Genomic DNA, 27,924 nt, shown 5'->3' with positions numbered 1-27,924 from the left:
GCTCATAGGACAATAGCAATGCCATGCAAACAGACACTCGAAATATGCTTGTGCTTTGGGGTTTGACCTCTCATGCTGCTCTTGGAACCCTTGCAACCACCACTATGTGAATGAGCCCCAGTTAGTCTGCTGAACATGTTGGCACATGGCCCAGTTACCACTCTTGCCTATAGCCAGTCAACTTTCAGATGTGGAAGAGAAGCCGCAGATCTCAAGCTGCCTGCGGACCTCTGAGGGAGCCAGGCTGACAGTAAATGGGACAGAGAAGAGCCGTTCCAGCTGAGCTCAGTCCAAATTACCAACTTACAGGATTGCGGGTGAATAAGAGATTATTGTTTTAAGCCACTAAGTATTAAGGTGATTTATTACACCACACACACAGCAAAAGCCAACTGATACAGAAAAAGATTTCAAGGTTGGAGGCAGAAATGACAATGTATACATATCTTGGAGATATCTTCCTTCCTCCTCCAGTATCTCCAAAAATCATGTGCAAGCTGCCCTGTTTAGATGCTTGACTTTCTGGTTGCTGGAATACTTCATGGAAAAGGAAACCTAGACCTATTGGAGGTGAACTGAGGCTGGAACCTCAGGCACAGGTGAGTACCAGCCCACCTGCCTAACATGCCCAGGGCAGCTGACTGAGGCTGGGGACTGAGCTGTCCCATGTCACTGGGCACAGAAGAAGGCTACCCAAGGAGCACAGAGTTGATAAACGTCCCCACATACAGAAGATGCCAGATAGGCAGCAGGGGGATGAATAAAAATGCTTGGTAATGGGCTCAAGTCACACCTCCAGAAATGAGTATTTGGAGTGTAGCCAGCATGCCTCCTCTGGAGCCAGTGGAGGCCAAATCAGTCTTGTCCAGTGAAAGGGGAGATGAATCAGACGGATTAGAGCCTGGCCCCACCTTTCCACCTACCACTAGCAGGGGATAGGGTGGATCCTGGTCCCAGTCAATCCCGGGGCTGCTAGAGACAAACTTTCTGGGGAGCCTCAAGTCAGAACAAATGTAGCCCAAACTCAAGTGTATTGGTGATGACTAGGGACTTCAAAGGACTCTGCTCTTAACTTGGAGATCTCAGAGGATTCTGATTGTCAATCTCCACTCACCCCTGCAGGTATCTCTGCAGCATCGGGGGTTGGGGGAAAACTGGGGGAAAAATATGAATACCAAAACTGAGGCCCTCCTCAGCCCTTTATCTGTAATAATAACCTGTAAAGTGCCTCCTATCTTAGTGCCCAGAACCAGAAAGCACAGCATAAATATTAGTTCTTCTTCTTCCTCCCCACTACTAGTGGGTGAGAAGGGATGGAACCCAGAGTGACAGAGCACAAGGGGCAACCCCACTCTCTAAGGAAGGAGACTGAAGTTCCTGGAAGCTTGCATAGCAGCCCATGGACATGCAGGTAGTCCCTGTAAGAATCAGGTGTAACCCATGTATGTATCTTCCCTGGAGGGCACGGATGATCTTTTCAGCACTTCTTGTCCTACCTCACATAATCAAGGTCCTAGGCTGGGTGCAGTGGCTCATACCTGTAATCCCAGCACTTTGGGAGGCTGAGGCAGGAGGATCACTTGAGGCCAGGGGTTTAAGAACAGCCTGGGCAACATAGCAAGACCATGTCTCTATAAAAAAAAAACTAAAAATTAGCTGGGTGTGGGGGCACACACCTCTAGTCCCAGCTACTTGGGAGGCTGAGGCAAGAGGATCAGTTGAGCTCAAGAGTTCAAGGCTGCAGTGAGCCATCATTGTGCACTGAACTCCAACCTGGGTGACAGGGCAAGATTCCATCTATACAAAATAAACTTTAAAAAAATTATGGTCCTAGGAAAACTAAGGAAGCAAAAAATAGCATCCCATAGGCAGTCTGAGCTTCCAAAACAATCCAGGCAAGTTTTCCACATGCCCAAAGCCAAAACTGTCTAACCCTTACACTGACACCCCCATGATAGCCAACTCCCTGCTGAAATGGCTCTGATGAAGCCTTGCAGATACTTCCAAGCCTACATGAGAATTAGTAGTAAGGCAACAGTGAAAAATACTGTCTGGGGCTTGGAATTGTCAGGAAACCTATGAGAAAGAAACCAAATGGACCATGCAATCAATGTTTGGCCCTTCCTTAGACTAACTGGAAATTTCAATATCCCAAGCACAAGTTTCTAAGCTTGGAACAACTCAAAATATATCTATCCTTAGGAAATTAGGATTGGAGTCACACACCTCACCTTCAGCCTTGAGCTTGATGGTAGGTAGAAAGAGCACAGTCCTGGAGTGCGAGAGACCTGAGTTTATGTCCTGGATCTGCCAGGACAAACTGTACAAGCTTGGGAAAGGAATTTAACCTCTCTAAGCCTGTTTCCCCATCTGTGAAATGGGAATGACACCTTCTTCACTGGGCCTTTGGGAGTGGTGGGCACAGAGGACTTCCTTGGTAAATAAAGCAGCTACAATAAAGATCATGGATTGACAGAGGCTCCAGGCAATGAGAACTACAACTTGCTGGGCTAATTGATGGGACCAAATCAATGTCCAGCTGTTGGATTTCCTTCTGTGTCTGAGATCCCGGAGCCTGTGCTCCTCTCCCTGAACCTCCACGCACCACAGAGGACCTGAGGGTCTGTCATCAGATTGACACTGAACTCTGGGTGCTGGAGTCCAAACCTGCTGACTGCCACATGGCGCCTGTGACACTGGCTGCATTGTGCCACCTCTCCAAGGCTGGCCTGGCCTGCTTTAAATTCCTGGTGGCATTCTGCCTAGGACTGGCAAAGCCAGGCAAGGGCACAGGAAGGGGGCCATGAGAGGTGGCAATGACATCCCAAACACACTTCCAGGTTTAGAAGGGCTCCTTCTTTCCCAAAGCAGGCAAAACTTTTCTCACTCTGGTTGGGGGTGAAGGAAGAGAAAACGAAGAGGCCTAAGAGGCCCAACGGCTAAGAGGAATTTTGGATTTCTGTATTTAGTGGCCTCCACTCCCCACTGACAACCATGCAAGTGCCTTGGATTCCACAAAGGAGAATGAGGCCGGGAGCTTCCAGTTGGGCATTAGGAACAGGACAGAATTCAATCCTCTCAAAAGCCTGAGAGGGACTGGGTGGGCACGGAGGTTCACGCCTGTAATCACAGCACTTTGGGAGGCTGAGGCGGGTGGATCACCTGAGGTCAGGAGTTCGAGAACAGCCTGGCCAACTTGGTGAAACCCCATCTCTACTAAAAATACAAAAAATTAACCGAGCGCCGTGGCGGGAGCTTGTAATCCCAGCTACTGGTGAGGCTGAGGAAGGAAAATTGCTTGAACCTGGGAGGCGGAGGTTGCAGTGAGCTGAGATTGCGCCACTGCAGTGCAGACTGGGCAACAAGAGTGAAACTCTGTTTCAACAACAACAACATACAACAACAACAAACAAACAAACAAACAACCCTGGGAGGCAGGAAGGATGCACCTGAGCTGGACTTTGCAAACCCCTTCTCAAAGATGCTGAAGAGGGCATTGTAAGCTACTCTTGCAGGACTGAGGGAAAGATGACCACCCCAGGCATGCCCAAGCCCCTCACCTCTTGCCTTGAGGTGGAAGCAACTCCTTGAGCTTGTATTGTCCACTTTCAGATACTAATCAGGAATTAATTTGCCACCCAAGGGCTGACCAGGGGAAGTCTTCATAAAGCAAACAGGCCAGGCCACTGCAGTGATTTAAATGGGGCTCTGAGAGTGTTCTGGGCTCAGGGCACTCAGTTAGTATGAGCACTGTGTTTGTCATTGCGATCAACGCCACTGTGTCTCCATTTCCCAAATTGTTCTGTTGGTGGGGGGTGGGGTGGAACAGCTGTAGTCCTTGCTCCAGAGGGACCCATCTGCAGCACAAATTAATTTAAAATGAGCCAGCTACTCAGAAGAACATAATTTGTCCTATAAACATTTTCCAGGGTTTATTTCAATATCCAGGGGGAGAATCAAAGCTCTTTAAGATGTAAGAACGGGCTTCTGGGCTGGGCACTGTGGCTCACACTGTAATCCCAGCACTTTGGGAGGATGACGTGGGAGGATCACTTGAAGCCAGTTCAACACCAGCCTGGAAAGCATAGTAAGACCTTGTCTCTGTTAAAATGAAAAAAAAAAAAAAAAATGGCCGGGTGCAGTAGCTCACGCCTATAATCCCAGCACTTTGGGAGACTGAGATGGGCGGATCATATGAAGCCAGGGGTTCAAGACCAGCCTGGGCAACATGACGAAACCCCATCTCTATAAAAAATTACAAAATTAGCTGGGCATGGTGGCGCATGCCTGTAATTTCAGCTACTAGGGAGGCTGAGGCACAAGAATCCGGGAGGCAGAGGTTACAGTGAGCCGAGATCATACCATTGCACTCCAGCCTGGGCAACAGAGTGAGAATCTGTCTCAAAAAAAAGAAAAAAAAAAATTGATGGACAGAAGCCCATTTTTACATGGAAGCATAAAATTCAACCAGAGAGGGCGAAAAAGCCGAACCCCTATTTCCAGCACACATTGATGACTTCACAGCATAACTGTCTAAAAAGCAATTAACCAGGGGGATACAGAACGATCCTCTGGGCTTCCCTTGGTCAGAACACAAGTGGCCTCTGCTGCACATGAACCTGCAGCAAGACTTAGATTCTGGGTTTGGGGGCCTCCTGCCTTGCCTCATGACGCTTTCCTGCTGTGCTCTTGGTCAGAGTTTTCCCTCCTCTAAGATGGACCCCAACACACCCCTCTGCCAGGGAGAGCAGGTTGAGCAGGCTATGGTACATGTGACCCCTCTGAGAAGCTAAAGAAACACCAGAGCAGCCTGTAGTCCCAGCACTTTGGGAGGCCAAGGCAGGCGGATCACCTGAGATCATGAGTTCGAGACCAGCCTGACCAACATGGAGAAACCCCATCTCTGCTAAACATACAAAATTAGCCAGGCATGGTGGCCCATGCCTGTAATCCCAGCTACTTGGGAGGCTGAGGCAGGAGAATCGCTTGAACCCGGGAGGCAGAGGATGCGGTGAGCCGAGATCACACCACTGCACTCCAGCCTGGGCGACAGAACAAAAATGTGAAAAAAAAGAAAGAAAGAAAGAAAAAGAAAGGACCAGAGCTTACCGATTCTCGCTGGCAGATCTGCCCCATAGTGGGGAGGGCACTTGCTGACCTCAGGTCCTTTCTTCTGCTTTTCTACTCTCAACAGCTGGGTCTCGAACACCTGGAGAAAGGCCAAGTTCAAAGAAGGCAGGGTCAGAGGATTGTTGGTCTCATTTTTGTCCTCACCAATCAGGAAGCTAAGCACCCTAATACTGAGAACCAAAACATAGTGCAGACACGTTTCTAGATGATTCGTAAACCCAGGTAAAATGTCATAAAGTTTCTCCTTTTGTTCGTTTGAGGCAGAGTATTGCTCTGTTGCCCAGACTAGAGTACAGTGGCGCCATCATAGCTCACTGCAGCCTCTGTTGCTCAGGCTGGTTTCGAACTCCTGGGCTCAAGCGAACCCCCCACTTCAGCCTCCTAAAGTGCTGGGTTACAGGCCTGAGCTACTGCACCCAGTCAAGGTTTCTGGCAGCCTGTCATTCTAGAAGAAATTCCCTGGAGCCTGGTCTGGAAGTGGTACCTCATCACCGACTACAACCTTCTCTGCTTATGACTACTTCCAAAGAAAAGAGTCATGTTTTGGAGAGGAAATCCAATAGAAGTGGAAATTAGCAAAGACATCTCCAAAAGGCCAAATCAGAGTCTCACTCTGTTGACCAGGTTGGAGTGCGGTGGTACCATCGTAGCACACTGCAGCCTCAAACTCGAACTCCTGGACACAAGCAATCCTCCTGTCTCAGCCTGCTGAGTAGCTGCAATCACAGGCATGCGCCTCCATGCCAGCCTAAGTTTTAATTTTTTTTGTAGCGACAGGGTCTTGCTATGTTGCCCAGGCTGGTCTTGAACCCCTGGTCTCAAGTGATTCCCCTGCCTCAGCCTCCCAAAGTGCTGGGATTACAGGTGTAAGCCACTGCATTCAGTCTACTTGACTTTTAAAATCTCACCCTATAACTTTTTAAGGCTATTCTTTATAACGTACACATTATTTACATGTGATTTTTTTTAAATGAGCTATAACTCACATACCAAAAGGTTCACCCTTTAAATGTATAATTCAGTGGTTTTCTGTATATTCACAAGGTTGTGCAACCATCGTCACTAATTCCAGAAAATTTTCATCACCCTATAAGGAAACCCATACCCGGCCGGGCGCGGTGGCTCAAGCCTGTAATCCCAGCACTTTGGGAGGCCGAGACGGGCGGATCACGAGGTCAGGAGATCGAGACCATCCCGGCTAACACGGTGAAACCCCGTCTCTACTAAAAAATACAAAAAACTAGCCTGGCGAGGTGGCGGGCGCCTGTAGTCCCAGCTACTCGGGAGGCTGAGGCAGGAGAATGGCGTAAACCCGGGAGGCAGAGCTTGCAGTGAGCTGAGATCCGGCCACTGCACTCCAGCCTGGGTGACAGAGCGAGACTCCGTCTCAAAAAAAGAAAAAGGAAACCCATACCCATCAGCAGCCATTCTCATTCGATCCTTCCCCCAGCCCCTGGCAACCACGAATCTACTTTCTGTGTCTGTAAATTTGCCTTCTAGCCATTTCACGTAAGTGGACTCATAAAGATATATAATCTCAAAATAATTAAAAATACATGTACTGAGGAATGTGTGATATGGTTAGGCTTTGTGTCCCCACCCAAATCTCATTTTGAATTATAATCCCCCTATTCCCCCTAATCCCCACATGTCAAGGGAGAGACCAGGTGGAAGTAATTGGATCATGGGGGCGGTTTCCCCCATGCTGTTCTTGTGATAGTGAGCAGGTTCTCACGAGATCTGATGGTTTTATAAGTGGCTCCCCCCACTTCACCCTGCACTTCTCCTTCCTGCAGCCTCATGAAGAAGGTCCCTTGCTTCCCCTTTGCCTTCCTGCCTCCTGCCGTGTTATAAGTTTCCTGAGGCCTCTCTAGCCATGCTGAACTGTAAGTCAATTAAACCTCTTTCCTTTTTAAATTACCCAGTCTCGGGCATTTCTTTTTCTTTTTTTCACCTCAAATACTTGTATGATATTATTATGACATAATTGAGGGACACTTCTTTATAGCAGTGTGAAAACAGACTAATACAATGTGTCTACAAAAGCATTTTACTGATGGAGTGCATAACCAAAATGGTCTGGAGAGCCCTGGCTGAAAGTGTAAAGCCTTCTAGGATTTGTCCCTGGCTTCTCCATGAGCTTCCTCTACAGAGGCACTGATGGTTCCCTTAGTTCAAAGCAAAGCATGAGGCTAGGCGCCTCAGGAGGTGGCCCATGCCTGTAATTCCAGCACATTGGGAGGCCAAGGCAGGTGGATCACCTGAGGTCAGGAGTTCGAGACCAGCCTGACCAACAAGGTGAAACCCCTTCTCTACCAAATACAAAAAATTAGCCGAGTATGTTAGCACATGCCTGTAATCCCAGCTACTTGGGAGGCTGAGCCAGGAGAATCCCTTGAACCTGGGAGGCAGAGGTTGCAGTGAGCTGAGATTGCGCCCTTGCACTCCAGCCAGGACAAGGGCGAAACTCCATCTCAAAAAAAAAAAAAAAGTAAAGCATGATCTAAAAATAAAATATATGCCTTGCAATTATTTGTTTGCTTGTTTTTGAGAGAGTCCGACTCTGTCACCCGGGCTGGAGTGCAGTAGTGCCATCACACTAACTGCAGCCTCCACCTTCAGAGCTCAAGTGATCCTCCTACCTCAAGCTCTGCAGCTGGGACTACAGGCTCCAACTACCACAGCTGGCTAACTTTTTAATTTTTTGTAGAGACGGGGTTTCACTATGTTGCCCAGGCTGGTCTTGAACCCCTGGGCTCAAGCGATTCTCGTACCTCAGCCTCCCGAAGTGCTGGGATTACAGGAGTCAGCCGCCGCACTCGGCCATAATTTATGATTTAACTTTGTTTTTATAAAAAGATGTTCTCCTTATTACGCTAGATGGGCTTAACGAATTTTGACAAATTCCATACACATTTTTGCCTTCCTTTCTGATCCCCAGGCAACTTCCCGAGTCTAGTTAAAACACTGCTTTGAATTACCAAAGCACTTACAGAGAATGCATGTTACCTCTTTCCCATTGGTATTTATTTCTTAAAAGCTCCCTGGGTCTGTAACATGACAGAGAATATTATGCTATCACCCCCTTTCTTCCCAGGCTTACAATGTTGTTACCCAGGAGACGGAGTAGGAGGAGGGGAAGGAACCCTTGGGACTGGCCCAGGGCATTCACTTTGAAGGTCATTCAAAGCAGAGTTGCTTTTTGTCCAGAGAGTGTTTGGTCCAGAGGTCATGTAGAAACTGGTGTTTCCACCAGCCCACCATGCAGTCTGGTTTATAGCTAGTGGTTCCATTCTCCATGTACTCTCCACCCCGGAAGCAACTGGCCCTCTCTCTTGTACTGGCACAGGTCTCTGTAGAACTGTGCCCCCCTCTCCCTCATCAAGATCTAGAGCATCTGTGTAAGCCAAGTATTGCCCTTCCCCCAAACTGGCACAGGCATCATCATAACACAGCTTCAAACTCGATATGCTTCGTTTGTTGTGTCATTTACTTGAGTTTAAGGATCCTGATATCTTTACATTTTAATAACAGAAAAATCCACAATTCATTTGAATTTTGCTAATAGCTGGATTCCTTCCTGTTTTTTGTTTGTTTTGTTGCTGCTGTTGTTTTGAGACGGAGTCTTGCTCTGTCGCCCGGGCTGGAGTGCAGTGGCACAATCTCAGCTCACTGCAAGCTCCGCCTCTCTGGTTCACGCCATTCTCCTGCCTCAACCTCCGGAGTAGCTGGGACTACAGGTGCCCGCCACCTCGTCCGGCTAATTTTTTGTATTTTTAGTAGAGGCGGGGTTTCACCATGTTAGCCAGGATGGTCTCAATCTCCTGACCTTGTGATCCACCCGCCTCGGCCTCCCAAAGTGCTGGGATTACAGGGGTGAGCCACCGCACCCTGCTTGTTTGTTTGATTTTTAAGGACTAGGATCTTACGGCTGGGTGTGGTGGCACATCCCTGTAATCCCAGCATTTGGGGAGGCCAAGGTGGGCGGATCACCTGAGGTCAGGAGTTTGAGATCAGCATGGCCAACATGGTGAAACCCTGTCTCTACTAAAAATACAAAAAAATTAACTGGGCGTGGTAGCCGGCGCCTGTAGTCCCAGCTACTCTGGAGGCTGAGGCAGGAGAATGGCGTGAGCCCGGGAGGCAGAGCTTGCAGTGAGCCAAGATCGTGCCACTGCACTCCAGCCTGGGCGACAGAGTGAGACTCCGTTACAAAAAAAAAAAAGAAAGAAAAACTAAAAAAATTACTGAGCGTGGCAGTGAGTGCCTGTAATCCCAGCTACTCTGGAAGCTGAGACAGGAGAATCACTTGAACCCTGGGGACGGAGGTTGCAGTAAGCGGAGATTGTGCCACTGCACTCCAGCCTGGGTGACAGAGCAAGATTCCCTCTCAGAAAAGGGGAAATAGGATCTCACTATGTTGCCCAGGCTCGAACTGCTGGGCTCCAGTGATCTCCCTCCCTCAGCTTCCCGAAGTGCTGGGATTACAGAGTGAGCCACTCCACTTGGCTTAGCAGCTGAATTCCTTGTTCCTTTCCAGTAATGCTTTTTTTTTTTTTAAACATAGTTTTAGCCATGCTTTCAGAGAGAATGTACCCACTATTCAATTGACTTCCACTTTGCCCTTAAGCAACTCTCTTGGAGGTCATTAAATTCAATAAATGCAAATTTATTGAATACTTCCTGTTTGCAAGGCACTGCTATAAATATAATACCTCACAGGCATTAGGTCACAAGAACTCCTCATGAGTTCTATTTTCCCAGTTTTACACATGAGGAAACTGAGGCTCACGGCAGTAAAGTAGCTTCCCAAGGTCATATGGCTGTAAGTTAACCAAACTGAGATTTGAAATCAGTCTCCTCCATTCTTAACCACTCTCCCTCAACCACAGAGCATCAGTCCCAAACCCTGAGGGTAGTAGAGGACAGATGGGTACTCAGGGAAGAGAGGCATTTTACAAGTTTCAAACTGTGAGAAATATCAGCACAGCATTTCCCTTAAAAAAAAAAAAAAAAAAAAAATGGCCAGGCGCGGTGGCTCAAGCCTGTAATCCCAGCACTTTGGGAGGCCGAGACGGGTGGATCACGAGGTCAGGAGTTCGAGACCATCCTGGCTAACACGGTGAAACCCCGTCTCTACTAAAAAAAATACAAAAAGCTAGCCGGGCGAGGTGGCTGGTGCCTGTAGTCCCAGCTACTCGGGAGGCTGAGGCAGGAAAATGGCGTAAACCCGGGAGGCGGAGCTTGCAGTGAGCTGAGATCTGGCCACTGCACTCCAGCCTGGGCGACAGAGCGAGACTCTGTCTCAAAAAAAAAACAAAAAACAAAAAACATAGATGGCATTTTACAAGTTTCAAACTGTGAGAGATATCAGCACAGCATTTCCCTTAAAAAAAAAAAAAATAGATGGCATTATCTCAGTCACCTCAAACAAAAAGACTTAACTATAGTGAGCTTTGGCCCAGTTACAAATTACTGTGTATTCCTGGGAAAGTGTTTGCCTCTCTCTGGGCCTCATCTGTAAAATAAGTGGGCTTAAAACCCAGGATCTACCTTTTAAGATCCTAAGACTTGGGTAAGTTTTTATTTTCTTTTCTTTTCTTTTTTTTTTTTTTTTTTTTTTTTTTGAGACGGAGTCTCACTCTGTCGCCCAAGCTGGAGTGCAGCGGCCAGATCTCAGCTCACTGCAAGCTCCGCCTCCCGGGTTCACGCCATTCTCCTGCCTCAGCCTCCCGAGTAGCTGGGACTATAGGCGCCCGCCACCTCGCCCGGCTAGTTTTTTGTATTTTTTAGTGGAGACAGGGTTTCACTGTGTTAGCCAGGATGGTCTCGATCTCCTGACCTTGTGATCCGCCCGCCTCGGCCTCCCAAAGTGCTGGGATTACACGCTTGAGCCACCGCGCCCGGCCTTTCTTTTTCTTTTCTTTTCTTTCCTTTCCTTTTCTTTTCTTTTCTTTTCTTTTCTTTTCCTTCCTTCCTTCCTTCCCTCTCCTTTCTTTCTTTCTTCCTTTCCTTCCTTCCTTCCTTCCTTCCTTTCTTTCTTTTTTTTTCTTTCTTTCTTTCAACAGAGTCTCACTCTGTCACCCAGGCTGTAATGCAGTGCGGGGGTGCAAACTTGGCTCATTGCAACCTCTTGTTGCAACCTCTGCCTCCTGTGTTCAAGCGATTCTCATCATGACTAGCTGGGACGACAGGTGCCCACAACTACACCTGGCTAATGTATTTTTAGTAGAGACGGGATTTCATCACGTTGGCCAGGCTAGTCTCAAACTCCTGACCTCAGGTGATCCACCCGCCTTGACGTCCCAAAGTGCTGGGATTACAGGCGTGAGCAACCGCACCCAGCCCATTCATTTTGTTTTACGCAGAAGGACAGGAAACTACTTAATGCGAAAAGCCAGAGACAGAGTCTCATGCAGGAGTGAGGCCTTTACAGCCCAGGCTACTCCCCACTTGCCTTGGGATGATTTGAGACACCTTTGTTTGCTCTTCATTTGGGCTCACTCTCATTTTTCCAAAAGGACAACATACACTGTCCTTGCAACCCAACTGTGGATTCTTGGCACAAAGCAGGTGTGGATGGGTGTTTGGGCTCTTTTCCTCCTCAGGAACAATGCTTTGGGGAACAGTTCTTTAGTTGGTTAGTTGAAGTCCTGAAAACAGAAGAGACAAAAGATGCATTTGTCATAAAATCAAGAGTCACCAAAGGCTTGCAAGGGGTAGAGCCTGCGCGAGAGCCCTGGGGAAGGACGGCATCCTTGGATGTTACTGCAGGACTTGTAGGCAGGGGATGGGGCACTTGGATGCCCCTGACATTCAGACAGTGCTTCATGGTTATGAAGTTCTTTATCCCATTGAGACCTCAGAAACCTGTCCCCACAGACAGGAATGGTGACAATGGTGAGGAGGACGATGACATTGAAGATGTTGATGACAATGGCCACTTGTGTGCATTGAGCCAGGGATTGTGCTAAGGACTTCATGTGCTGATTCCTGGAAGCGTCCCAACATTGGGAGTAGAAACCCTTTTCAGGAGGGAAGCCGAAGCTTAGAGGAGTTAATTCAGGCACTCATGAAAATGCAACAGTGGCACAGCTGGGTGTTATACTTAGGTCTCTTCAGCCCTGGAGCCTTAATTCTTTGTTTTATGGGTGCTCTAGCTGAGGCTTAGAGCGGGTAAGTAGCTCAGAACTAAAAAAAACAACAACTCAGGTTTTAAAATGCGTGGAGAGATGAAATGCCCACTCTGTGGCCAAAATAGAGCAGGCAAACCTCTGGTTCACACCAGAGAGAGCTGGGCTAGACCTGGCAGCCAAAGTTCTAATGGATGTTCCAGGTCACCTTTTTCCTTCCTCCTCCCTTCCCTTCCTTTATTCTTTGGGGACAAAATCTTCTGTTGTTTCACTCTCTTTTATTGTGCACAATCCTAAGGGTGACTCACCACCATTCTCCACCCAAACCCTTCCTTTTTTCCTACTATTCTAGTATCCTGTCTTCATGGAGCTTACAATCTCTGGAGGAAACAGAGATTAAGAAATCACACAAATCTCAGTTGCAAATTGTGAATCATGGATAGCCATCAAGAAGGAGAAGTATAGGAAGCCACAACATCTAATCCTGGAGTTCATGGACTGCTTCCTATAGAAAGTGATATTGAATCTGGAACACATTGGTCTAAGTCAGAGTTTTCTTTGGAGGCCCCTGAGGCAGGGATCAGGTAAGCCATGAAAAAAGTGGAAGGTGAGGAAGAGAAAGAGGAGGAAGAGGACAGCACACCCTGGTACTTATTAATTTGCCCCCTCTGCATTTGAGATTTTACTGAGAGTGGGCTGACTTGATCCCCGTCCTCTAGGGTGGTGGTTCTCAAAGTGTGGTCCCTGCACCAGTAACAATAGCATTAGGTGAGAACTTGTTAGAAATGCACATTGTTGGACCCTTCCCCAGACCTACTGAATGGAAAACTTTGGGGTGGAACCAAGAATCTGTGTTTTAACAAGCCCTCCTGGTGATTCTGTGACCTGCTGACGTTTGAGAGCCCTGTTCTAGATGCCTACAGTCATGTGGATTCACTCATTAAAAGTATAGAAGATCCCAGTTCTCTCTCACTCTCTCATGTTCTCCACATGGAAGAGGAAGTCATAAATGATATTTTGAGAGGTCTGATAGGGGTCTGCAGCTGTAGAGAGAAATAGGACAGGTTGTTTGATAAAGTAGAGAGTAGGAGACAAAAATGCAAATATTTTAGCAATTCAGAGATTAGTGGCACAGGGGATGAAACTCCAGGGGGTAAAAGCATATTATTTGAAAACTGGAAAGAACCTAGCACATCATATTCCACTCCCATCCTCACTGTCTTAGTCCGTTCAGGCTGCTGCAACAAATTACCATAGGCTAGGTAACTTACAAATAATGGAAATGTATATTTCACAGTTCTGGAGGCTGGGAAATCCAAGATTAAGTCACCAGCAGATTTGGTGCCTACCTGGTGAGGGCTCATTTCTCAAAGACAGGCTTCTTACTCAATCCTCACTGGTAGAAGGGACTGACAAGCTCTCTAGGGTCTCCTTTATAAGGGGATGGATCACATTCATGAGGGCTCCACCCTCGTGACCTAATAACCTCCAAAGACCCCACCTTCTAATATTATCACATCGGAGATTAGGTTTCAATTTATGAATTTGGAGGGCCATAAACATCCAGACCATAGCACACACCCAAGACAAGATCCAGACAGGTGCTACCTCACACTCTTTAAAAAATCTTTTCCAGGCTGGGCGCGGTGGCTCACACCTGTAATCCCAGCACTTTGGGAGGCCGAGGTGGGCAGATCACAAGGTCAGGAGATGGAGACCACCCCGGCTAACACGGTGAAACCCCGTCTCTACTACAAATACAAAAAAATAAATTAGCTGGGCATGGTGGCGGGCTCCTGTAGTCCCAGCTACTCGGGAGGCTAAGGCAGGAGAATGGCGTGAACTGGGAGGCAGAGCTTGCAGTGAGCGGAGATCTCTCCAGCCTGGGTGACAGTGCGAGATGCTGTCTCAAAAAAAACCTTTTCCATCATTGGCTGGTTAAATCTGAGATGCAATCTACCTCCGTCTGACCTGCTTCCCTTGGCCTTAGTTCTCTAGATTCTTGCAGGTAAATCCTTTCATCCTTCCTTGTGTCTGCCCAAGGATGACAATATGGGTGGTTCTTAGTGAAGACACAATCGCTGATCAATCAAAGTATAAAATAAGCTCCTGGACTTACAAATGCTTTTATTAAAGCAAGAGTGAAGGTGAAAGAAACTTCAAGCACATATGCTCTCCAGCTGAGCTGCTGACATGAGGATGGCTTTGTAGATTGGGCCACATTCTGGAGAATGTTAAGTAAATTTTGCAAGGTCCTGATTCCTAACTCTGACCTAGGCCTCCAATGTCTTAGGTCACAGACACCTCTCACATGTGATTTCCTTAAGTCCTGCATTTATGACTTGGTTGATGAGGAATAAATTTTTGGACCACATATTTAAACTATCATTGTGTGTTATGGTTACTAAATACTTGACAGCCCAAGATCTACTTAGTTTCTGGAGAAATATGTTTCTTGGGTCATTCTGAGGTTCCCCATCACACATTCGACTTACATATGTTCATTCATACATTCATTTAACCATTCTGCACATCTTACAAACCCCATGAAAACCCAGTTCAGCCTCCTTGGTCTACCTGCAATTGGGCACTACTCACTTTCTTCTCCAAATCAAGACACCAAAGTTAACCATGGACAAGTTCTACTTCAAAGAATATGCTAACAAAAGACTCAATTCAGAGCAAGCAAATGTGACAGAGTAGAAAAGAGCAGCTTCAATTCTCTTTTGAACCATATTTGCATGTTGTCCCAACACCCTTCACCACATGAGAAAGAGGGTAGAGAGAGGATTAGCCCATTTTAGAAAGAGCCAGACTAAAGCCCAGGAAGAAGTACAACAAAGAGACCTGCCTCTCAGCCTGGGCCTCCCACCACCAATCAGTGCCTCCTAGGCCTATGAAGGCTCTTGGGGACACCATCATAAGGAGATGACATCAGCCCATGAGTGATAATATAACTTCAACCAAAACAAAACTTCAAAAGAACTTACTATGAAATGGGCCTCTGACATTTCTTGCATAAAGATGGTCTTTGAAGAGTCACACTGCAATGAAAACTCCCTCCTCTGAGGCTAGGATCACAGCTTCTCTACACTTTTGATGACGCCGGACAAAAATGTGACCACATGCTCTTCAACTGGCTTCCCGCCAAACACCGGAGAGCGAGCTCATGGGCCCACCACTGCGCAATAACCCAAGCCAAATCTCTGTTTTATTTTTACCAATAAGGGGAAAAAAAACTTCATCTTACCACAACAGTCCATTGAATTCAAGCCTTTTCATAGAGGAAGCAAAAGACTTCCTAATCTCTAGCAAAAAATGCCAGCTATGTGCTCCCACAGGGTTCCAGTTGCTGGAGGCCGCAGGGCACCAGGACTATCGCAGTAACTTCCCAGCTGATCTACAATTCAATTCTCTTTTGTGCAAAACTCCAGACGCTGTCCAACAGTTCGGATCCAAGCTTCAATCCCGGGACGTTCCAGCCTTGTCGTCAGCCCCAGTGCATTCCCTGACCTGGAAAGCAGACTCAGAAATCAGGACTAGAATCTGGGGCCCAGAGCCTGACCACATAGCTTTAGCTGCCTTTGAGAGGAGAGATGGATTTCCAATTTGATCCATAGTACTTTCCATGTGCCAGTCACTGGAGGAAAAGGGGATGGGTGAGTGTGCAGTGTGTGGAGTAGAACTACAAAGCCCTCGAAAAGGTTCATAGACAAAATACAGATTAAACATACATATTCTCAAGGAAAGCCAGCCAGGCAGCCATAGTGTGAGCAGTGAGTGCTTTACAGCAAGTGCTTCAGATGTCAGAGGAAATAGCAGGGAGGTTCCAAGAAGATGGATTGGAATAGGAACATTGGCTAACCTGTCAGTTTTCCTAGGAAATGTCAGTCTCATTTCCTCTGCCCTCTCAGTCCTAACCCTACCATCAGATTTATTTTTGTGCCCAGTTTGCCCCTTATCCCTCCACAGTTCACTATAAAACAAACCTTTTTTTTTTTTTTTTTTGAGATGGAGTCTCACTGTTGTTGCCCAGGCTGGAGTGCAGTGGCACTGCAACCTGTGCCTCCCGGGTTCAAGCAATTCTCCTGCCTCAGCCTCCTAAGTAGCTGGGATTACTAAGTAGCTAGGATGGTGTTGCCCACCACCATGCCCAGCTGATTTTTGTATTTTTAGTAGAGACACGGTTTCGTCATGTTGGCCAGGCTGGTCTCGAACTCCTGACCTCAGGTAATCCGCCCGTGTCAGCCTCCCAAAGTGCTGGGATTACAAGTGTGAGCCCTGTGCCTGGCCTAAAACAAACCACTTTTATCAGCACTCAGTTGTGTGGTAAATAGTATTTTATTCAGGCTTATAAGGAGCTATAAAAATACAAAAGATGGGGAGTGGGAAAGCCTTTTTGCAATATATAATAATAAATGAAATAAAAACTAGATAAACTTTCTAAAGTATAATCCTATTTATTTATTTAGACACAGGGTCTTACTCTGTCACCCAGGCTGGAGTACAGCAGCATGATCATGACTCACTGCAGCCTCGACCTCCCAAGGCTCAGGTGATCCTCCTGCCTCAGCCTCCTGAGTAGCTGGGACAACAGGTGAGCACCACCATGCCTGGCTAATTTTTGTATTTTTAGTAGAGGCGAGGTTTCAACATGTTACCCAGGCTGGTCTTCAGCTCCTGGCCTCAAGCAATCCTCCTGCCTCAGCCTCCCAAAGTGCCAAGATTATAGGCATGAGCCACTGCACCCAGCCAAAAAGAAAATTTTAAATGCTTTCAGAGACACAAAACAGATTACTCAAAAAGGAACAAGAACCAAATTGCCATTAGACTTGCAACAATGATGCAAGAAAAGAATACGGTAATAGATTTAAAGAACAGAAGAAAGGGATCTTTGAATCTAGAATTTTATATCCAGCCAAATTAGCATTCAAATATGATGGCATAATAAAAATATTTTCAGTCATTTAAACCCTCAGCTTGCCGCATAATATCTCTCCGTCAAAACACTTAGAGGAAGCCAAATAAGTGAAGGTTTATGAATAATAACAGAACTAAAATTCTAGACCATTTCAGTATGATGGGCTATAGGCGTAGGAGAAACAAAAATACGTAAAAGCATGCTGAAATACTTGTCTTCTTTGGGAGAAGATATATCTAACAATCCTTCGCTTCCATCCTATATATATGTAGGATATATGTAGATATATAAAATATCCCATTATATGTAATTATAGATAAACATAATAGCTATAATTACAAATAATTATTAATTAAATGATTGAATGATTTGATGTTTAATTATGCTAATTAATAAATAATTTTAATCATTTAAAATCAATATCTTAAAATTAAGATATTAATTTTTTTTTTTTTTTTGAGGTGGAGTGTTGGTCTGTCGCCCAGGCTGAAATGCAGTGGCCGGATCTCGGCTCACTGCAAGCTCTGCCTCCCGGGTTCACGCCATTCTCCTGCCTCAGCCTCCCTCCCTCAGCTGGGACTACGGGCGCCCGCCGCCACGCCTGGCTAGTTTTTTGTATTGTTTAGTAGAGACAGGGTTTCACCATGTTAGCCACAATGGTCTTGATCTCCTGACCTCGTGATCCACCCGTCTTGGCCTCCCAAAGTGCTTGGATTACGGGGGTGAGCCGCCGCGCCCGGCTGATATTAATTTTTTTTAAAGACAGAGTCTTACCATGTCGCCCAGGTTGGAAGGCAGTGGCATGATCTCAGTTCACTGCAACCTCCGCCTCCTGGGTTGGAGCAATTCTCATGGCTCAGCCTCCTGAGTAGCTGGGATTACAGGCATGCACTCCCACACCTGGCTAATTTTTGTATTTTTAGTAGAGACAGGATTTCATCATGTTAACCAGGCTGGTCTCAAACTCACAACCTCAGGTGATCCAACCACCTTGGCCTCCCAGAGTGCTGGGATTACCGGCATGAACCACTGTGCCTGGCTGGATGTTAAAATTCTAATAAATTAACCACTAAATATTAAAGCAAGAATTGTTAGACCTACGGAAATATTGTGACAAATCCACATTATAAGAATAAATTTAAATGTCTTTTTCTCTGCCATTAGGTCAAGCAAGCAAACAAATGAAATCAACAAAGTTATAAAAGATTTGAACAAAACAAGTTTAATCTAATAAATATATAGAATTATTTATTTAATACAGTATATATATACATATATTTTTTTCTTTTTCTTTTTCTTTTTCTTTTTGAGGAGTTTCACTCTTGTTGCCCAGGCTGGAGTGCAATGATGCAATCTTGGCTCACTGCAACCTCTGCCTCCTGGGTTCAAGCAATTCTCCTGCCTCAGCTTCCTGAGTAGCTGGGGTTACAGGTGCCCAGCACCACGCCCAGCTAATTTTTTTATATTTTTAGTAGAGACAGGATTTCACTATGTTGGCCAGGCTGGTCTCAACTCCTGACCTCAGGCGATCCACCTGCCTCAGCCTCCCAAAGTGCTGGGATTACAGGCATGAGCCACTGTGCCCAGCTAATACAGAATATATTTTAAGTGCACATGAAAAGCACTCAAATTTCAAAGTAAATATATTTATAAAGCAAGTCATAATAAATTTGTAAATAATTAAGATAATTTAGACCAGGGATTGACAAACTGAATTGCAGGACAAATCCAACCTGCCACTTATTTTTGAAAATAAAGTTTTGTTAGAACCAAGCCATACCCATTCATTTACATGTTGTCTATGGCTCATTTTTTGTTATAACAGCACAGATCATATGGCCCACAGAGCCTACAATTGTGACTGCCTGGCCCTTTACAGAAATAATTAGTCAATCCCTGATATAGGCCATAGATCAACACACAATTAAGTTAAAATTAACAAAATGATCAAAGTTAAAACAATATACTTGGAAATTGTAAATGTATAAACTTAAGCTTTTTTTTTCCCTTTTAAAATTTTTATTTATTTATTTATTTTAAATCTAGTAGAGACGGGGTCTTGCCATGTTGGTCTCAAATTCCTGGCCTCAAGCTATCCTCCTGCCTCGGCCTCCCAACATGCTGGGATTACAGGCGTGAGCCACCGCGTCCAGCCTTAAAAGTCTGTTTTTTTTTTAAATAACTCATGAGTAAAATAAGACATTTTAATGGGAATTTAAAATATTTAGAATTGGTGGTTAGGATGTAGGATGTAAGAGGGGAACGGTAGACCATTGTGTCCACTATGGCAATTAGAAAAAATATATATGGATAAACTAAAAAACATATATATTTCTTTTTAGAGACACTGGAAGGCTGGAAATCTAATGGAACTAAATTCCAGAGCAGAAGGGACCCTTGCAAAGTGAGTGGAGATTCGTGACTGCTTTCCTCTATGAGGGCATTTGTTGAGTCTTGGCATGGGCTTGGGGAGATTAGACTTGCCAGAATAGAGGCAAGCTTACTCAGAGAGAATGAGAAAGCAGCCAGCTTTTCTGGTCATGTGAGCTGGCTAGACAGAGTAGAATCTGGAGAAGCTTCAAATACATAGCTGGTTTTCCTCACCTGCCAGTTCTCCCTACAGGATTTTTGCTAAGTTCTGGGCAGTAGAGAAGGCTAGATTGAAATTCAGAGAAAGATATCCTATAATATTGTTGTATTTGAGAAAGAGAAGGCTGCTTGAAAAAAAGGCCTGTAATAAACACAAGACAGGCATGACTCTAAGATATTTGAAACTTTTTTTTTTTTGAGACAGAGTTTTGCTGTCGCCCAGGCTGGAGTGCAGTGGTGCCATCTCAGCTCACAGCAACCTCTGCCTCCTGAGTTCAAGCAGTTCTCCTGCCTAAGCCTCCCAAGTAGCTGGGATTACAGGTGTGTGCCACCATGCCCAGGTACTTTTTGTATTTTTGGTAGAGATGGGGTTTCACCATGTTGGCCAGGCTGGTCGCAAACTCCTGACCTCAGGTGATCTGCCTGCTTTGACCTCCCAAAGTGCTGGGATTACAAACGTGAGCCACTGCACCTGGCCAAAACCATTTTTTACATTAAAATTTGAAAAACTAAAAAAATACAGATGAGGTCTCACTATGTTGCCCAGGCTGGTCTTGAACTCCTGAGCTCAAGTGATAATCCTGCCTCAGCCTACCAAAGTACTAGGATGACAGGTATGAGCCACCATGCTCAGCTGATATTTGAAACAAAAAGTGAACTGATCCAGCTCAGTATCAAACTGGACTCCGTCTCAAAATATATATATATATATATATACACACACACACACATATATATATATAATATATGCAAACAAGTAGAAAAATGTGACCCGTAAGCAAGAGAAAAAATAGACAACAGAAACAGTCCTACAGGTAACCCAGATGTTGGAATTAGCATACAAGGACTTTAAGATGCTTTTTTGTAATTATGTTAAAGAAAAATAAAAGTTAGACAAAATGGATGAAAAGATAAAGAATGTCAATAGAGAAATTAAATCTCTAAAAAAGAACATGGGGCCAGGCATGGTGGCTCACACCTGTAATCCCGGCACTTTGGGAGGCTGAGGTGGGTGGATCATGAGGTCAGGAGATCGAGACCATCCTGGCTGACACGATGAAACCCCATCTCTACTAAAAATACAAAAAAATTAGCCAGGCTTGGTGGCTGGCGCCTGTAGTCCCAGCTACTCAGGAGGCTGAGGCAGGAGAATGGTGTGAACCCAGGAGGCGGAGCTTGCAGTGAGCCGAGATTGCGACACTGCACTCCAGCCTGGGCAACAGAGCGAGACGCCGTCTCAAAAAAAAAAAAAAAAAAGAACATGGTTATTCTACAATTGAAAAATATGATGTGTTAAATTAAGAATTCATTGGCTAGGCTTAAGAGCAGGTTGGCCATGGCAGAAAAAATATCTATCACTGAACTTGAAGACTAGTTATTAGAGATTATGCAAACAGTCCGGGCACAGTGGCTCATTTTTGTAATCCCAGCACTTTGGGAGGCCAAGGCAGGGGGATCACCTGAGGTCAGGAGTTCGAGACCAGCCTGGCCAACATGGTGAAACCCCATCTCTACTAAAAATACAAAAGTTAGGCTGGACGCGGTGTCTCACACCTGTAATCCAAGCACTTTGGGAGGCCCAGGTGGGTGGATCATGAGGTCAGGAAATCGAGACCATCCTGGCTGACATGGTGAAACCCTGTCTCTACTAAAAATACAAAAATATTAGCCAGGCCTGGTGGCGGGTGCCTGTAGTCCCAGCTACTCGGGAGTCTGAGGCAGGAGAATGGTGTGAACCCCAGATGTGGAGCTTGCAGTGAGCCAAGATCACACCACTGCACTCCAGCCTGTGTTGCAGAGTGAGACTCCATCTCAAAACAAATAAATAAATAAAAAAAAATAAAAATACAGAAGTTAGCTGAGCATGGTGGCGGGCACCTATAACCCAGCTACTTGGGAGGCTGAGGCAGGAGAATTGCTTGAACCCAAGAGGCAGAGATTTCAGTGAGTTGAGATTGCACCAATGCACTCCAGCCTGGCTGACAGAGTGAGACTCCATCTCAAAAAAAAAAAAAGTAAAAAAGAAAGAAAACAAATTATGCAAACTGAAGCACAGAGAAAAAAAATAGCAAAAAAACTGGAACAGAACTTGAGAGAGATGTAAGACAGGATAAAATGCTCTAATGTTTGCACATTGGAATTTCAGAAGGAAAGAGGAGAAATAATGAGTCGTAAAATAAGAATTTTCAAAAAAAACAGTGAAAGATATTAACCCACAGATTCAAGAAGATCTTAGCAAAGCCCAAGCAGGATAAATTAAAAAAAAAAAAGAAAAAGACACACACACACTAAAACAAAAACACATCCAAGCACATTATAGTTAAACAACTGTTGAAAACTAAAGAGAAAGAGAAACCCTTGCAAACAGCCAGAAAGGGAAAGAAAAAAAAAAAAACTTTCGGAAAAACAGTAATGAGAATTACAACTGACTTCCCAAAATAAATTATGGAAACCAGAAGAAAATGAAATGACATTCTTAAAATACTGGAGGAAAAAACTACCAAACTACAACTGCGTATTGTGTATTCTTTAAAAAGGAGGAGCAGCCAGGCGCGGTGGCTCAAGCCTGTAATCCCAGCACTTTGGGAGGCCGAGACGGGCGGATCACGAGGTCAGGAGGTCGAGACTATCCTGGCGAACACGGTGAAACCCCGTCTCTACTAAAAAAATACAAAAAACTAGCCGGGCGAGGTGGCGGGCACCTGTAGTCCCAGCTACTCGGGAGGCTGAGGCAGGAGAATGGCGTAAACCCGGGAGGCGGAGCTTGCAGTGAGCTGAGATCTGGCCACTGCACTCCAGCCCGGGTGACAGAGCAAGACTCCGTCTCCAAAAAATAAAATAAATAAATAAATAAATAAATAAATAAATAAAAAGGAGGAGTAAAAAGACATTTTCATACAAACAAAAGTTGAGTGAATTTACTACCATCAGTGCTGTATTACAAGAAACGCTAGAACTGCTTAGATGTGCCATCTAAGATCTGTCTCTAAATAAGTGCCAGCTCCATTAGAACATTTTGATCAGAAATTAATAACCTGGGCACTAGAGACCCTTAAGGTAGAAGGTGATATCCATAAGCTTCTGTGGGAAAAAAATACAAATTAATATCTGATGGTCTCTAACTGAAATTTAACATTTCCTTTAATTATGAATGTAGGCAACAAACCCACTAGTGCTAGCAGCACCTGTGACTTCGTCTCCAGTGGAAATCACAAATATATTGGGTCAGGCGCAGTGGTTTACCCCTGTAATCCCAGCACTTTTGGAGGCCAAGGCAGGCGGATCACGTGAAGCCAGGAGTTTCAGACCAGCTTGGCCAACATGGTAAAACCCTGTCTCTACCAAAAATACAAAAGTTAGCTGGGCGTGGTGGCAGGTGCCTGTAATCCCAGCTACTTGGGAGGCTAAGGCAGGAGAATCACTTGAACCGGGGGGTGGAGGTTTCAGTGAGCTGAGATTGCGCCACTGCACTCTAGCCTGGGCAACAGAGCAAGACTCCATCTCAAAAAAATAAAAGAAAAGAAACAGAAATCACAGATATATTCATATCTATGCTGTTTTGCAAATGTCTCAAAGTAGTGTTTATACTTATCAGGACTTCAGAATTGTCAGGCTGGGTGTGATGGCTCATGCCTATAATCCCAGCACTTTGGGAGGCCCAGGCAGGTGGCTCATGAGGTCAGGAGATCAAGACCATCCTGGCTAACATGGTGAAACCCCGTCTCTACTAAAAATACAAAAAATTAGCCAGGCGTGGTGGCAGGCGCCTATACTCCCAGCTACTTGGGAGGTTTGAGGCAGGAGAATGGTGTGAACCCAGGAGGCGGAGCTTGCAGTGAGCCAAGATTGTGCCACTGCACTCCTGTCTAGGCAACAGAGAGAGACTCCATCTCAAAAAAAAAAAAAAAAAACTTCAAAATTGTCGTTGTTATTAGGTTCCTGCTGGATCTTGTTACATAATGCATTAATAAATACACACATGTATTACCATAGTGCCACTTTAACTTTTTTTTTTTTTTGAGACGGAGTCTCACTCTATCGCCCGGGCTGGAGTGCAGTGGCCGGATCTCAGCTCACTGCAAGCTCCGCCTCCCGGGTTTACGCCATTCTCCGGCCTCAGCCTCCCAAGTAGCTGGGACTACAAGCACCTGCCACTTCGCCCGGCTAGTTTTTTGTATTTTTTAGTAGAGACGGGGTTTCACCATGTTAGCCAGGATGGTTTCGATCTCCTGACCTCTGATCCGCACATCTCGGCCTCCCAAAGTGCTGGGATTACAGGCTTGAGCCACCGCACCCGGCCTACATTTTAATAAATGTAATTCACACTATTAATTTCCCTTGTAATCCTATGTATTTCATGCATTTAAAAATGTTATTCTGAGCAAGAATACAAGGTTTCACATGATTGTCCAAGGGGTACATGGTACGTGCACACACACACATACTCGTGCACAAAGGTTGAGCGTTCCTGATCTAAAAGATATAGGAAATGGTCAGGAACTGTCATCACCTTGTTCCTGTTTACCATGTTGTATTACAGATATTTATGTATCTTTCTTTCCTTACTAGCCTTTGAATTCTTACAGAGCAAGAATGACGTCTTTTATTTCTTTTGGTCTTCAGTGCATAGAACAAGTCTTGGCGTTCATTGAATCATCGTTTATAGAATATCCTCGGTGTATAAGGATTGAGCCCCATTGGGTGAGGAAGGGTGGAGAGATTCAAAGGAAAGTGATAATTAATTCATGTGCTTATTTGAGCATTCAGTCATTCATTCAGAAAACTGTTCAATTGTTTCTCAATGCCAGCCAGTATGGTAGGCTCTGGGGACAATAGGAAAAATGAAACCTAAGTCTTTATTCTCATGGAGCACCCATTCCAGCTAATGGGAGAAAGATAGAGAAAAGATTTCTGAAGAAAGACAAATGAGAATGAACTCACTTGTTCGGGAAAGGCAGCATCATGGGGAAAATCTTATTCTTTTTTTTTTTTTTTTTTGAGACGGAGTCTCTGTCACCCAGGCTGGAGTGCTGTGGCCAGATCTCAGCTCACTACAAGCTCCGCCTCCCGGGTTCACGCCATTCTCCTGCCTCAGCCTCCCCGGTAGCTGGGACTACAGGCGCCGCCACCTCGCCCGGCTAGTTTTTTGTAGTTTTTTTTTTTTTTTTTTGAGACGGAGTCTGGCTCTGTCGCCCAGGCTGGAGTGCGGTGGCCGGATCTCAGCTCACTGCAAGCTCCGCCTTCCAGGTTTACGCCATTCTCCTGCCTCCGCCTCCCAAGTAGCTGGGACTACAGGCGCCTGCCTCGTCGCCGGCTAGTTTTTTGTATTCTTTAGTAGAGACGGGGTTTCACCGTATTAGCCAGGATGGTCTCGATCTCCTGACCTTGTGATCCGCCCGTCTCGGCCTCCCAAAGTGCTGGGATTACAGGCTTGAGCCACCGCGCCCGGCCGGAAAATCTTATTCTTAAATCTACATTCATCAACTCTTTCTGGGCAAAATGTTACTGGGAGAAAGTAACACTTAAGGCTAGAAAATGAAGATAAAGATGCTCTCTCTTCATTTTTTTTTAGACAGACTTGCTCCGCACCCAGGCTGGAGTGCCGTGTCACAATGTTGGCTCACTGCAACCTCCACCTCCTGGGTTCAAGTGATTCTCCTGCTTCAGCCTCCCAAGTAGCTGGGATTACAGGCACCTGCCACCATGCCTGGCTAAGTTTTTGTATTTTTAGTAGAGATGAGGTTTCACCATGTTGGCCAGGCTGGTCTTGAATTCCTGACCTCCAGTGATCTACCCACCTCGGCCTCCCAAAGTGCAGGGTTTACAGGCATGAGCCACCATGCCCAGCCAAAGATGCTTAGAAGGAAAAGTCAGCTGGGTGCTGTGGAGTGTGCCTGTAGTCCCAGCTGCTGGGAGGTTAAGATGGGGGGATTGCTTGAGCCCAAGAGTTTGAGAGCAGCCTGGATAACACAGCGAGACCCTGCCTTGAAAAAAGAGAGAGAAAAATAAAGTCTTTGGAGTTCTCATGAGGACAGTTTACCTTGCTGCATGGTTGCTGGTCTTGCCCATTAAACTTTGAGAAGTTAACCCTCGATTGCCCAAGATGTTTCAGGGACTGGCCTGTCCAAACACAGCAAGATAGATGTCTGCCCTCTCTGGAGTTCTGGTGCTTGTTCAAGGATTCTATGATGCGATCAATTAGTCAGAATGTGCAAGGTTGCCTAGATACCTTGGGGCTCCTTTTTCTTGTAAGAGACCAGGGCTGGGTGAGAAGGGACTGGGTGACCTCCCCTAACCTGCCAAACATGTGCTGAGAAACCAGGTCATGGGAGAACTTAGTGGCACAACAACCTGAATCTACGGGTCAGATCACCTGTCCAGGAAAGACAGCAAAGAGTCCTAGCAGAACCAGGGGAAAGAGGGACTGGAAGCTGAGGATGTCTTACCATAAAATGGGAGAACTGGGGAAAGAGAATAAGGACAGCAACGTTTTCAATTGATTAAGATGAAACCTGATAAGGTGAAACATTTCTCTAAAGAGGCATAACTTCAAAATATAAAAAGATACATTTAAAAAATTCATATGACATTTATCTAAAGAGATATAACCTTAAAATAAAAAAGAGATAATTTTGATAAATCTAGGACCTGTTCACAGCAGTACCAACACACATTTGTATTGAAAGTATGGACCAGACACGGTGACTCATGACTATATAGCTCAGCATTTTGGAAGGCCAAAGCGGGAGGATCACTTGAGGCCAGGAGTTTGAGACAAGTCAGGGCAACATAGTGAGACTCCTGTCTCTACAAAAAATTTAAAAATTAGCTGGCATGGTGGCATGTGCCTGCAGTCCCAGCTGCTTGGGAAGCTGAGATGCGAGAATGCCTTGAGCCCAGGACCATGCTTCAACCTGGGTGACAGAGTGAGACCTTGTCTCAAAAAACAACAAAAAAGAAAGTATAAAAAATATATGCCAAGGAACCCTCAGCTCCCTCATTACCCCCAGCCCTAGCTAGCCTCTCTCTCTCGGTCTTTAAACTCATCCCCCTTCACTCCATCTGGACATCCTGCTTCAGCAAATGGTGACACTTACAGCTGGAATCCAAAACCTTTTTTTTTTTTTGAGATGGAGTCTCATTCTGTCACCCAGATTGGAGTGCAGTAGCTCTATCTCAGCTTACTACAACCTCCACCTCCCAGGTTCAAGTGATTCTCCTGACTCAGCCTCCCAAGTAGCTGGGATCACAAGCATGCACCACTATCCTCGGCGATTTTTTTTTTTTTTTTTGTATTTTTACAATATTTTGTATTTTTAGTAGAGATGGCATTTCACCATGCTGGCCAGGCTGGTCTCGAACTCCTGAACTCAGGTGATCTGCCTGCCTTGGCCACCCATGCTGGAATTACAAGCATGAGCCACCACACCTGGCCAAAGCCATAATCTTTTGAAGAGACAGCAAGAACACTCTGTGGAGTTGTCATAATTAAGTATGTAACTAAGCAAATAAATAAAAATAAAATCACTCTGGATTATTCTTTTCAGCTTGTTTCCCATGACAATAACAATAGTTGACAATTTCTTTCCTTCCTTCCTTCCTTTTCTTTCTCTCTTTCTTTCTCTTTCTTTCTTTCTTTCCTTTCTTTCTCTCTCTCTCTCTTTTTTTTTAAAGAAGCAGGGTCTCATTCTGTTGCCCAGGCTGGAGTGCAGTGGTGCAGTCACAGCTCATTGTAACCTGGAACCTAGACTCGAGAGATACCCCCCACCTCAGCCTCCTGAGTGACTGAGACTGCAGGTGTGCACCACCACATTCAACTAATTAAAACAAAAATATTTTTGAACAGATGGGGGTCTTGATATGTTGCCCAAGCTGATCTTGAACTCCTGGCCTCAAGCAATCTTCCTGACTTGGCCTCCCAAAGAGCTGAGATTACAGGTGTGAGCCACCATACCCAGTCTACACTTTTTCTGAAGAAAATTTCTTGTGGCCGGGCGCGGTGGCTCAAGCCTGTAATCCCAGCACTTTGGGAGGCCGAGACGGGCGGATCACGAGGTCAGGAGATCGAGACCATCCTGACTAACACTGTGAAACCCCGTCTCTACTAAAAAATACAAAAAAACTAGCCAGGCGAGGTGGCAGGCGCCTGTA

The 27,924-nt window shown here is 45.5% G+C and overlaps 1 protein-coding gene across 2 annotated transcripts in view; it reads right to left on the bottom strand.

Moving 5' to 3' along the window:
• Positions 1-25,933, bottom strand: part of HK1 (hexokinase 1) — a 137,237-nt gene extending 111,304 nt beyond the window's left edge. Inside the window, exons 1-3 of one of the 2 annotated variants that reach the window (XM_033209687.1) lie at positions 25,814-25,919; positions 11,588-11,783; positions 5,110-5,209 (exon numbers count right to left, since the gene is read on the bottom strand). In XM_033209687.1, coding sequence (XP_033065578.1) covers positions 5,110-5,136 — 27 coding nt within the window. In that variant the 5' untranslated portion in view covers positions 5,137-5,209; positions 11,588-11,783; positions 25,814-25,919. Of the gene's footprint in view, positions 1-5,109; positions 5,210-11,587; positions 11,784-25,813 lie in introns of both variants that reach the window. The other variant, XM_033209688.1, reaches the window with a different exon arrangement.
• Between the last annotated feature and the right edge of the window lie 1,991 nt (positions 25,934-27,924).

This window comes from Trachypithecus francoisi, unplaced genomic scaffold (genome assembly GCF_009764315.1).
Source record: "Trachypithecus francoisi isolate TF-2019V2 unplaced genomic scaffold, Tfra_2.0 Lachesis_group9, whole genome shotgun sequence".
Taxonomy (NCBI): Eukaryota; Metazoa; Chordata; class Mammalia; order Primates; family Cercopithecidae; genus Trachypithecus; species Trachypithecus francoisi.
The sequence above is the reverse complement of the archived record's forward strand: the minus strand, read 5'-3'. Positions and strand labels throughout refer to the sequence as shown.